Below are 12,500 nucleotides of genomic sequence, written 5' to 3'. Positions count from 1 at the left end.
CTCCTCTCCACCTGTCAACAGTGTCTGTCGCCCGGCCAAGAGCAGCAGCAGCGCCGCAGCGCGCGAGACCAGATGAGACTAGATGAGATGAGAGCGTTTCCTCTCTGCCTCTCCGACGCCCACCCGCGCCTCCTCTCTCATTCATCAACTCACTTCCTCCCCGCCTGAGTCAGACGCTCAGTAGTAGGGGTCCGGGCTGTGTTTCCTGGTTGTTTATGTGTTTGTTTATGTGACATTTCATTGACTGCATATAGAAGCTGTGGTGGGGAGGTATTGTGCGGTGCAGAGGGGTGTCCGGTTAATGGTGTGTGTGTGTGTGGGGGGAGGAGGGGGGTGTGTGTGGGGGGGGGGGGGGGTCGGGGTCTGCTGCGCTGAGGAGCAGCTGGGCAGCTCAAGGCCAACTGGTCTGGTTTTTGTCCAACGAATGTAACTGAGAAGCCGACCACAGGAAATGGAAAAAGCCACCTAAGAAGTCAGAGAAGACTGTGTTTTTTTTCTTCCTCTCCCACCACTCTCATCAGACAAAAGACATTCAACACATAACGGGGGGACTCTCTGTAGACCGGTTGGCTTCAAGAATCAGCAAGCACTTACGTGGTGCAACACAGATACTATCTATGGAAAGACGCCATGAGAAAATAAACAGATATCCCCAACTTGATAATAAACTTTTCCGAAGTTCCCAACCACTGAGGAAGCCAGATTTAGGGGAAGAAAGTCTAGGGGAAGAAAGTGTGTCCCTCTCTCGTACCATTACACACACACATTTACACTCTATAATTGTATGGCTACCAACCCCATAAAACTCAGTGGACACCAGCCAGTTGGCAGCTGAGGTGCCTGCACATCCCCGCCCGACCAACAGAGAAGCCTGTCTGTGAGAGTCCTTCATCAGTACACCTGTGCAGAGTGGGCAAACAGGAGAGAGCGGCCATGACTGCGTCAGGTAGGGCCTTCTCTGGAAACCAACACCAGTTGCCTAACCTACCACAGGTCCAAAGGATACAGGCACCGAGGATTCATTAGTAAACATCTCTCTGTAATGTCATCCTTTATGCAGGCAAAGCTACATGATGCCGTCTGTTACCATCTGATATATTCAGGGAACCTGGAGAGCAGGATGATTTTCTTTCTTCTTTTTTTCAATCTTATTTTATCCTCATTATGCCAAAACAAAGCTCATCAGGGTTATAAGGGGACACAGCCGAGAGGTCCTGCATCATCCTTCAAGGGTTTATTTGGTGATTATGACTGGCTGGCTATAAATTGACAACAATTACTTCATCTTCTGCTGATGTCCACTGGAAGTCTATAGCTAGTAATGAAACAAACAGTTGCCTGTTATACAGCTCAACAGTATGCAGTATGAGGAATTATGGCCACCAAGGCTTTCTTGTATATTTCCTGTCAGTCCTGAAGCTGTTCATGGGGGTGCTGACAATATGATAACAGACACCTGCCAGCCAATCAGAATTTCCAATATCTGTATTTTCCCCTCAACTATCCAGGATATTGCATTTTTTGGGATTTTGCACATTCATGCAAGATTTCCTGCAATAGCAATTGTGTGTTGCATCTTTCTCTTATTACACAAAATTCAGTCACTTTTGGCTCAAGAATCACACCAAATCCTTGCTATAATCAGAGACATGAGACTGGTGAACAGATCAGTCTTAAGTTATGCAATGGTAAAGACAGAATTTACTAATAAAGTGCAGTACCTTCTGTCTTACGCAAAACTAAATATCTCATAATGCTGTTCTACAAAATACACCTTTGTAGGATTTTTTTCAAATCAAATCATTCAAAAGTAAATAAATAAATATGTTTGCGTCTGATTAAAAATTTCTCAGGACTTCCCCTACAGTGACTCAAAGAAAAGGATTTCCGCTACAGTGACTCAACAAAAAGAATTGAGCTGCCAATCTTCTATGGCCAGTGCCATTCATTCATTTCATCCAGGATGTGATCCACATTAGAAACAGTTGCGGAGATGATTATGACTGATCCCAGATCAGTGAGAAGCATGGTGAGGTATGCAGTGCAGAGGACTGTTCCTAACTCTTGCTTATTGCTGTTGGAACCACAGATCACTAACGCCCAAACTTAAACTTCTAAGGTGCTGTATTAGGAGAAGCATGAGGCACGGGGCATTATCTGAGTTTAGTAATGGTGTCCTCTCAGACTGCCAGGAGACTGGCCGAGAGACTACCGGGAAAGATTTTGGTGAAGACAAATCACATCAGATGCCTATCCGTGGACATTAAGTAACACATGTTAGGCAGGGGAAATCATTTTCACATAATTCAATTCAGTTCTTAGTGTTATTAGTTCAACCAATCACATTGTGGTCATCAACCACTACTTTGATCGGTTCAGTTGAATGGACCATGCTGGTTCCATTTGGGCCGGCATGTGACTTAGAGATCCAAAATAGCTCCGGCCTTTATTGGACCTTTTCAAAACGAACGTAGAAAATGTAATTATGTCTGACTTTTCATTCCACACAAAACAAAGAGGGGGAAGCCCTGATGGGAGCGAGTGAGCGGGTAAAGTGGGAGTTTTGGTGAACACCAAACAGTGCCTTGAGCCCTTACAGATTTTCCATCTAGACGCTCAAGAACACTGGCAAGGCTACACAGACCAACACTCTCTGAGTTCCCGCGGGTCAGGTATGGTTAGACACTTCTTTCTTTCCCTGCCGGTGGCCACAGCCACCTTCTTCTATTAACCATTTGAGGGAGGGGGGGGGGTGGGGTTAGGGGGGAGCAAGGCGAAGGAAAACATTCCAATGGCCCCTTGTAGCCAAAAAGGATATGCTATAATTAGTTCCAGGAGGGCGAGCGGTAGCTGAATGAAGAAAGCTGACTTGTTTATCCAGGGCTGGAACATCCAGGCCCCTGACAAGTCCACCCTGTATGCCTGGAGCAGCCATGTGGCTAGGGAGACCTCAGGGCCATGCCAATTCATCTGTGACACACTAAAGCTACCAAACAGATCATAACCCGGCCTTTCAAAGCCACACACAGTGGCCCATACATGAGGACGGGACCGTGGAAAGACACGCTCGCTCAGTCCATTCATAAAAAAAATGAAACAAAGTCAGTCCTCTGCCCATGGCCGCCCTCTGTGAGCTAATGGCCAGTGCAGTGAGCCTGTCATGGCCTTGGAGAAACAGTGCACACCCACAATTGCCTGCCCTGTTCTGTTTAGGTGAGCAGGACTTCCTAATGTGGATCCCCCTCATCCTCCAGGCAGGGGGTCACAGTTCTCTTTGAGCTGCACGTTCCCGTGACTCATTGACTCAGTTACCGCTTCACAAGGGTCATTTTGGATGAATGGATTTTGTTCTGAAGTTCAGCAAATCAACGCACCGTCGTCCTGTAATATGTGACCATTCCACGGCATTCGTAGCATTCTCACAGAGAGTTCTGCCTAGAAGACCACACTTCTGCCCTCTCAGAGCCCTAGTTAACCTTAGTTCCACAGCGCTGCAACCTGGGAGTCAACCAAAAGAGTCAATCAATATGGTCTTTACGAAAGCTACATTAGGTCTCAGGGTCCTGCATGTGTTACTGTCTAAAGAGCACATTTTATTGAGAAACATGGGGGTAGATCCACATGACCATGGTAGAGAGAGAGAGAGAGAGAGGGAGAGGGAAACAGATGGAAAGAGAGAGAGGGAGAGGGAGAGAGAAAGAGAGAGAGAGGGGGGAGATGGAGAGAAAGAGAGAGGGAGAGAGAGGGAGAGGGAGAGAGAGAGAGAGGGAGAATGAGAGAGAGGGAGAGAGACAAAGAGAGAGAGGGAGTTGGAGATAGAGAGCATTTACAGCAATCTGTTTGCTATGTGCTTTACAGTCCCACAGACAGCGTGCCAGGGGCAGGAGTGTGTGGGCGACTGGGAGTGTGTGGGCGGTGTGGTGCGTAGGTGTGTGTACCTGCAGGAGACAGACACCATCAAAGGGCTGCCGAGCGTCACCGGGCGTCACCGGGCACCAGTACAAAGGAAACACTGCAATAACCTGAACTCCTTTATCAGTTCAGTCCAAGGGTTCAGTGGCTCCATATAGCATGCTAAAACAGGTTTCAGTGGCTCCATATAGCATGCTAAAACAGGGTTCAGTGGCTCCATATAGCATGCTAAAGCAGGGTTCAGTGGCTCCATATAGCATGCTAAAGCAGGGCCTTTTCAGGAATAAATTAACCGAGCGCTAGATCATGTTGGAAGACTTTGCTAAATTGAGGTTGCAAACTTCAGTCTGTGTCTGTTTTACGGAGTGGATTATTCACATCCACTTAGCATTCCAGCACCACAGAGTCATCAGGATGTATGCAGTGCCTTTGATGAGTAACACAGTGCTCATGCACACTGGCACCACACAAGGAAATTGTGAATGGAGCAAACTGGCCTGCAGTTCATTCACAGAAGACAGCACTGAGAGCTGGGGCAAATTTGACGGGCGGAGTCGACTAATGAGAGAGTTCCTTATGAGAGATGTACTCACACGGTGCTAGAACATTCTTTTGACTTCAAATAGATTAAGTCTGGAAGTGTTTTGTCATGAGTTCAAGTGGTCTTTCCACCTTGACTAAATGGCTCAATATTTTATATTGCTACATGTGTACTTAATATATTTAATGAAATGCTCTGAATAACTGCATTGTGCCATTCCCTCTGTATCTGAATGGTTGATGGACAGATTGAAACACACTGAATGACAGATCACTATGATTTACACCCTAAATTCCCACAATCACCTCTAGTCTCACACACACATACAAATACTCACACACAACCTCTGTACGCACACCTGTCAAAGTGAGCAGAAGCTCTGTGACTTTTGTTCATTTAAAGGTAAAAGGAATCCATATGGAAGTGAACTTCACATGTCAGAGAGAGTTCAAGCCCCCACTATATTACAGCTGTGCTCATGGTGGCACTTTTAACAGCCTGCAGTTTTCCGTCCGACAATGAATCAAGTATGTCACTTATGACCTGATAAACACTGAGAACTTCAAGCTGCCCGAGGATTATTTAAGTATTCCTGTGGTCATTGTGGAGTATAAACATTTTCTTTAGCTGATAACACAAACATTTGCCCAATCTCCTTAAACATACATAGACAAGGAGCTAACAGTGAAACGAAGTAGGAAGCGGGCTTGTGTGCAAAGAATATAATTAGCAGAAATGATAGCACTTTGAAGTCGTTTGTGGTAACACACTTCTCATTTACACAGCTTGAACTGAGAGAAATGAACTGCCACACATTCATTCACAAAGTGAAGTGCTGCATGAAAGAGGACCAAATATGCCTCAGAGTACCTCTTATAGGATGTATAATTGCATACTTAATGGTGTCACTATGTGTGCGCATGGTCTTATGTGAGTACATACTGAGTAAAAAAGAAGGAAATAAATCATTAAAGGTGTACTTACCCATTTCCTGGGTCGGCCTCTGGGTCTCTTCTCACCTGTGGCCTCGGCTTTCTGTAAACGTATCAAAAGTCAACACTGATCAATATACAGCCCCTCTTTGTGTGACACCCTGAATCGAGGAAAGGAAAATAAGCCCCCCATTCTACACTGAGGGAGGAGTCATATTGCACCAGTGGAATTTTATGCCATTCAAGTGCAAATGAGTATGGCACAATCAGCATGCCCAGCGGACCGATAAGGACCAAGATAGACAGTTCTGGGATCAGTGTCCCATGGCTGGGGTCTTTGGAAAGCCCAGCCACCACTGCTCATTTATGGCTAGGGTGGCCATGTCTTTACTTCGCACTTCTACCTGGTGCACACTGATGTGACGTTCGAGACTTTCTTAGAAAGGCCTACTGTACATGAGGTAGTCTGGTGAAGGGATATTCTCTTGAGACACAGTACACCTTGAGAAAACGCCACTCTTTCAATTTGACACCTGAGCAAAACTGGGAGATTTGACAGTTTGTTGGGAGCAGAACAGCCAAGCCCCTCGGGCAGATATGAGCAGAGCTCTAAAGAAGCTGCTTAGCCGGCGAGGTAAAAGACGATTAACATGACAAGACGCACCTCAATAATTCATTAGATATTAAGTGCACTGTAAAAAAAAAATCTGTAAAAAAACAGTAAATTACTGGCAGCTATGGCTGCCAAACAAAAACCGCAAAATTAAAGTAAAACATCCTAATTCAAATAAAGTGCAAAAACCCTATATTTACAGATATTTCCATTTAAGGATTTGCAGAGAAAAACAGTTTTTTTTATAGATTTTTCCTCAATTAATACAATCAAACACCATTAATAAAGTTACAGCCCTAACAGTTTAGCAGAGAAAAACTGTTATTGTACAGATTCTTCCTAATTTATTACGAGCAAACACCTTTTATTAAGTTAGGGTACTAAAAGTATAGCAGAGAAACACTGTTATTTTACAATGTTTTCCTCGATATTTAAGATTAAAAACCTTCAATAAATTGGCAGCCCTAACAGTTCAGCAGAGAAAAACTGTTATTTTACAGATTTTTGTATCTATTATTAATATCGAACACTTTCAATAAGGTGACAGTACTACAAGTTTAGCAAAAAATGCTGTTATTTTACAGATTCTTCCTAATTTATTACGAACAAACACCATTCATTAAGTCAGGCTTCTTTAATTAAGATTAAAAATCTTCAATAAAGTGGCAGCCCTAACAGTTCAGCAGAGAAAAACTGTTATTTTACAGATTTTTTTATTATTAATATCGAACACTTTCAATAAAGTGACAGTACTACAAGTTCAGCAAAAAATACTGTTATTTTACAGATTCTTCCTAATTTATAACAAGCAAACACCATTCATTAAGTCAGGCTTCTTTAATTAAGATTAAACACCTTCAATAAAGTGGCAGCCCTAACAGTTTTGCAGAGAAACACTGGTATTTTACAGATTTTCCCTCATTTATTACAATGAAACACCTTCAATTAAGTGACAGCAATTCACATTTAGCAGAGAAACTGTCATTTTCCAGATTGCTCCTACATTTTTATGATCAAACACATTCAATAAAGTGCTGACACATGCTCAAGATTGTAAAATGATGGTTTTATTTTGGAAGACAATTATTTCAAACATTGACTTGTAGGGTTTGTGATTGAAGCGTTTCAGGTGAAGCGTTTCAGGTGATGCAGAGTTTATTGATGGAGTACAGACGGGGAACAGGACACAAACAGAGTATACAAATCAACGAAAGGGTTAACAGACAGAGTTCTAACACAAAGATCTAGGAACATGAACTAAAGATCACACAGAGTCTCACTCTGGCTACTGTGCGCAAGGGCAAAGAACAGAGGTACACGGCTACAGGCCGGACAAGACAGTCACATTACTCCCGGTGCCGTATGCACGGCACTCTGGATAATGCAGTCCCAAAAGTCTGCCGGCACCGAAATGGCTGACTCGGAAGCCAGCAGACAGGGAGCTTGCGGGGCTGGACGCCCACGGACAGAGAGCTTGCTGGGCTGGAAGCCAGCTGACAATGGGGTTGTAGTTGCCGGTGGCCGGAAGGCGGAATCCCAGGGACGTAGAGTGGGCCACAGAGCTAGAAGACTTGGGCAAAGGTTTCACCCTTGTAGCGACGAGACCAAACACGGAGTGAGGGGAGTGCAGGTTATATATAGGAGTGAATCAGGTGTGTGTGCTCATGTGATTTGGGACCTGAATGCAGTGCAGCTGGGATGGTGAATGATACTGATGACATGCAGCTGAGAGCATGAGTGAGAGTGAAACAGGTGTATGTGCTTGTGTGATTGAAGGGGGCGTGGCCAGAGCGGAGCTCAGCAGGAACATCACAATAGCCTCTACCCACAAAAGTTAAAACATTTGACTTCAGACTCATATTAAACTACATGGAGTGAGTCAGTCCATTGCAAAGTAATTTCCCCCTTGTCTCGTCTTTATTGTTCTGCATTGCTCTGGGCCAGCCAGATCCAAGGTTAGGTCAGGTCAAAAGTATTGGGACACCTGATCATCACACATATATGAGTTTCACGCACATCTCATTCCAAAACTACTCTATAACAGTTGCCTCTCTTATAGGAAGTCTTTCCACAAGATTTTGGAGTGGGTCTGTTGGATTTAGTGCCCATTCAGCATTAGGGAATTTGGACAATGCTCTTGTGTGACTAGACCAGGCTTGCCGATGCCGTTAGAATGGGTCCCAAATATGTATAGTGGTGTTTAGTTCAGGGGTGGCTTGATTTTAACCGAATGAACAAAGTGAGTCTGTGACGGGGCACCTGTGTGACCCACCACTGCAGCCTGTAGGCTGCTGCTTTTGTGGACTGGGTGAAGGTGTTTTGGTGTGTGTGTGTGTTACATGTTTGATGTTCATGTCTTTGTTCAGTTAAAATCAGCACACATTCAATGTCTTGTCTCTGAAATTTTCTGTTTATTTAGTTTAACAATAATCATATTGTCATATTTCATACCGTTTGTCAACCGGTGTTTAGTGTCTAAGTTTGTGTTGTGAAGATGGCGCGATATATGGAGTTTATGTTTAATGAGATTTGGCTGCTTTATTATGTGTCGGCTATGCCGGCACCAAGCCTAATTGCTACCATGTGTAGTCTGTGTTTCCTAGTTGATTGGGAGTTTGATTGTTTAGGTATGGCTGCTGTGAGCCACAGGTGTTGGTGCCTTGCTGATTGACACACCTGAAATCAATGATTGGTATGAGCCAATTCAAGGTGCTTGTCAAGGCTACTTAAACTTACCTTTGTTCTTTGTTCAGGAAAGTTGCCAGTTTAATAGGACGTAAGTCCTTGGAGCTCTCACGATGGGCTAGTTACCTTGGTCCTTTTATTTGCTTTTGTTTTGTTTCGTAGTGAGAGTGATCGTGTTTAATAAGGACTCTCACTGACCAGTTAATGGTCCTTTTTATACATGTGGTCTTATGTGAATTGCTTATTTGTTGGTGGCTTCATGCATTTGTCCTTAGTGAAAACTGTATTTTTTATATTGATTTAGTATTGTCAGTGTTTTAACTGCCTTTGTGCCTTATTTGGGTTAATAAAAATACCCATCTTTCTAACATCTTCAACCTCCTGAGTCCTCTTATGAGTAACATCTTGCTCTAAGCGTGAAGGCTATCCCGACCTTTTACAGAGTCTTATCTTATCAGGATAACCCAATCAGCCAGCAAGATACGGGAACCTGTAACTAATATCATAGGTTGATTGACCTGTCAGTCTGACACAATGCGCGCACCCAAGACTATTTTGTTGCTATCATATGTCCATGGTTGCTATGGTAAACTCTGCTAAGTCTGTGCGTGAAAAACATAAACTAATACTTTCCTTGACTGGTCCACACATGTGTCAATCATGACTGTAGACCAATGAGATGCAAAGATATCTGAGTGCACAACAGAGAAGGTGGGATGTAATCAGTAATTCACGTGCATTTGTTTTGCCGTTTAGCCACGCAAGTTTTAGACAGTTCTATAACGAAATGCAGTTGTACAACGAAACACATTTATTCTACATCATCATGGCTTCTAAAAATAAAACAGTGAATCAGCCCCCAAAAAGATTGTTTTTATGGGGTAACAGCAGCATTGAAAGAGCTTCAACCGTTGGATGACGAGAAGATTGAAATAGAGTCTGGTAGAATCAGAAAGCAGCAAAAGTCACGGAAGAGTATATGGAGAGATCACCGATTATTTATCTTCTAACTTTTGATTGGGATGAGATATCAGTTCCATTTGTTCAGGTGATGGCATACCCTTGGGGGCACACAATTTTATGACATAACTGGCCATTTCAATTCATTTTCCCACTTAAATCCACAGTAATCTAAATGCAAAAGGAAAAAGAATTAGGGGGCGCCTATATTTTGGGAAGGTTATCAACATCTTTCTAAAATTTAAGATAACATATATGGTACTCTAAAGGTATTTTATCATAGCTTGAGGGGCACTTTTGTAACATCAAATTGAAATTTGCCATCATACTATACTTAAGACTCAAAAGTAGGCCTTTACATTTGGGCATGGAATTTTAGGTAGAATTTGCCAAAAAACATCAAGGTTCTAACAGGTTAATGAAAATGGGTTTGCTGAATTTTTGAGGAATTCACTGTAAATTTACATAGAAACATGATAAATTGTTAGTATGTACATAAACCTTAATATAATGAGCTACATATTTAATTTCAGATTATCAGTGTAATTTTATTTACATTTGCATGTATTTTAGAAAAATGGAAAAATTATGTATAAATAATACAGTTATTTTCTGTAAAAAAAATAGAAATCCATGTAATTTGTCATTATTGGCATTATCCTTAAAATAGCAGTCGTGTTTTTAATTTATAGTTAACCTCCATTATTATACGTAGTTTTGTATACAATTTCATAAAACAGAAAACCACTGTAAAAATGTAGAGTTATTAACTGTAAAATTAGGTTGTTTTTTTACAGTGTGCTCTTCTGGCTAAGGGTGACGTGAGGTATGGGGAACAGTGAAACCCTGCCCAAACTGCCAAAACCTGATACATTTTGCAAATGAACCACAAAGGGAGTCCAATGGTCAGGTCAGTGCTCTGTAGTTCCTCCTAATTTGCTGGATTCTATCAAATCCTGAAAAACTCATTGCTGAGTGCAAAGTCACATCTGCAGGCTCTGTGAGGCCAGTGGCATAAGCAGGCTGGTGGCTGTAATTGTTTTGGAACATGTGCGTTTCCATAATAGCCTAAACCTTCAGCTACAACTGACAGTTAAACAATCCCACTGAAAGCTAATATGTGTTGACCTTTCTATCAGACCGCTTCGACAACAGTCTGTAGAGGTAATGCACATTTAGTACATTCCACCCTTATTCCCATGGTGTGCTTGCAGACAGACACAAGAGATACCCTCAGAGCTTTTTTTAACTCCCATCTCCTAACAAAGGAAAGACAGAGGGCGAGGGGGAGAGAGAGAGAGAGAGAAACATGGGCAGAGACAGAAAAAAAGCGAGCGAGTGAGAGAAAGGAGAGATGTATGCGTTGTCTGATGTGTTCTGCCCTGTGCGGCCCTGCATGCCTGCCCCGACTAAGCGCGCATGCATTGTTGAGGCTCACGTTACTGCTCTACTAACAAGCACAGTTTGTTTTAAATACCCCAAGGACGCTCCATCCAAGCCTTCAGCAGAGTTGGGTGAGTGGAGAGACATAAGCCCCGTGTGCCGTGGGACTGCTGAGGGCAGAGGCCTGAGGCTCCGTGAGGAAGCTCATCCAGGACTCATCCAGTTGCCTCAGTGCTGCTGGGACTCAACAGTCAGCCACTCTACCTTAAACACATAACAATTTAAAGCCAATGAATGGATATATGTCCTCCAGCTGTCGGAAACACAACCCTCGGGGTGCTGCCCATCAAACTGCACTGACTCTTCAGCCCATTCATACCTGGGGCTTGAGTGCCACACACTTAGTTAGTGCGTGCCCTCTGCTTAAGCCTTTGCCATTGCTCTGCATTGCGGGTTAAAATAAAATGTTTTTTGGGTGGGCAGCAGCCAACTTCACCCTCCCCCATAAGTTCTCCACTCCTCCACCCAGTCTGTGTTGTCTGTGAACCTGTCTGTTTGGGCCACTGCATTTTTAATCAGGAGATTTAATGGTGGTGTAAGGCTACACCTTGCTAAATTAATCATGGCTGTGTTAGCATGTCTCATTTGGTGCGGTGAGCGGCTCTCGTGTCTGCAGTGGAGGTGGGTGCCACAGGCTTTAAAGGGGATCTCCCTGCCCGGAGAGCAACTGACTACAGGCCAGTTCTGGTTCTGATGTGGCACAGAGTGGGTGGATCCGGTGCTATCATAGTGTGTGCACCCACTCTTGCCCTGTGAGATAAAGGACACACTGCCATGCATGATAGAGAGAGGGAGGGAGAGAGGGAGAGAGGGAGAGAAATAGAGAGAGAGAGAGAGGGAGAGATAGAGAGCGAGAGGGAGAAGACAAGGCTACTGGCCATTACTGGAGAATGAGACCAGCATGCCAGACTAAGCTTTAGGAAGGAGGGTTTAAAATTAGCTCCTTGGTCTATTGTATCAAGTTGCAACAATGACAGATCCACGGAAAATATTCTAGTGTGTCATTAGGGCAAATTTATTGAGCAGATGATCAGAGTGACTGTTGGGTTTTGACCTTGCTACACACTTCAAAAACTGCTGCCAAGGTCGTCTTTATTATTTTGGACTGTGAATGTTCTGAGGCAGAGCGACTGCTGAGGAAGGCTATTACGCATATATTCGGAGAAGTGGAACATTACAGCTATTACAGATTTATACCACACAAAATACTGTAGCGTAATCCATTTGTAATAATAAAAACAATGGCAGTTTTTAATTACTTATTTGATTGATAAGCCAATGGTGTTTTTCAGCCCAAATGAAGCTTGAATGGTGGAGACACTTGTCAATCCACAATGGTATTTCTGGCAAATGAGTTGGACCAGCCGGGCAAACAGACATAAGAAAAAGTCCCCAGTGGTAAGGTACTGTCCTT

The 12,500-nt window shown here is 43.4% G+C and overlaps 1 protein-coding gene across 3 annotated transcripts in view; it reads right to left on the bottom strand.

The window, feature by feature from the left end:
• The window catches only part of hmga2 (high mobility group AT-hook 2), a gene marked incomplete at both ends in the record, with an annotated part of 43,128 nt that overhangs the window by 26,201 nt on the left and 4,427 nt on the right, over positions 1 to 12,500 (bottom strand). For all 3 annotated transcript variants that reach the window (XM_080851257.1, XM_080851258.1, XM_080851259.1), the window contains one exon: positions 5,438 to 5,488. In XM_080851257.1, the coding sequence (XP_080707383.1) occupies positions 5,438 to 5,488 (51 nt within the window). The remainder of the gene's footprint in view (positions 1 to 5,437; positions 5,489 to 12,500) is intronic.

This window comes from Sprattus sprattus (assembly GCF_963457725.1).
Source record: "Sprattus sprattus genome assembly, chromosome: 14".
Classification (NCBI taxonomy): domain Eukaryota; kingdom Metazoa; phylum Chordata; class Actinopteri; order Clupeiformes; family Clupeidae; genus Sprattus; species Sprattus sprattus.
The sequence above is the reverse complement of the archived record's forward strand: the minus strand, read 5'-3'. Positions and strand labels throughout refer to the sequence as shown.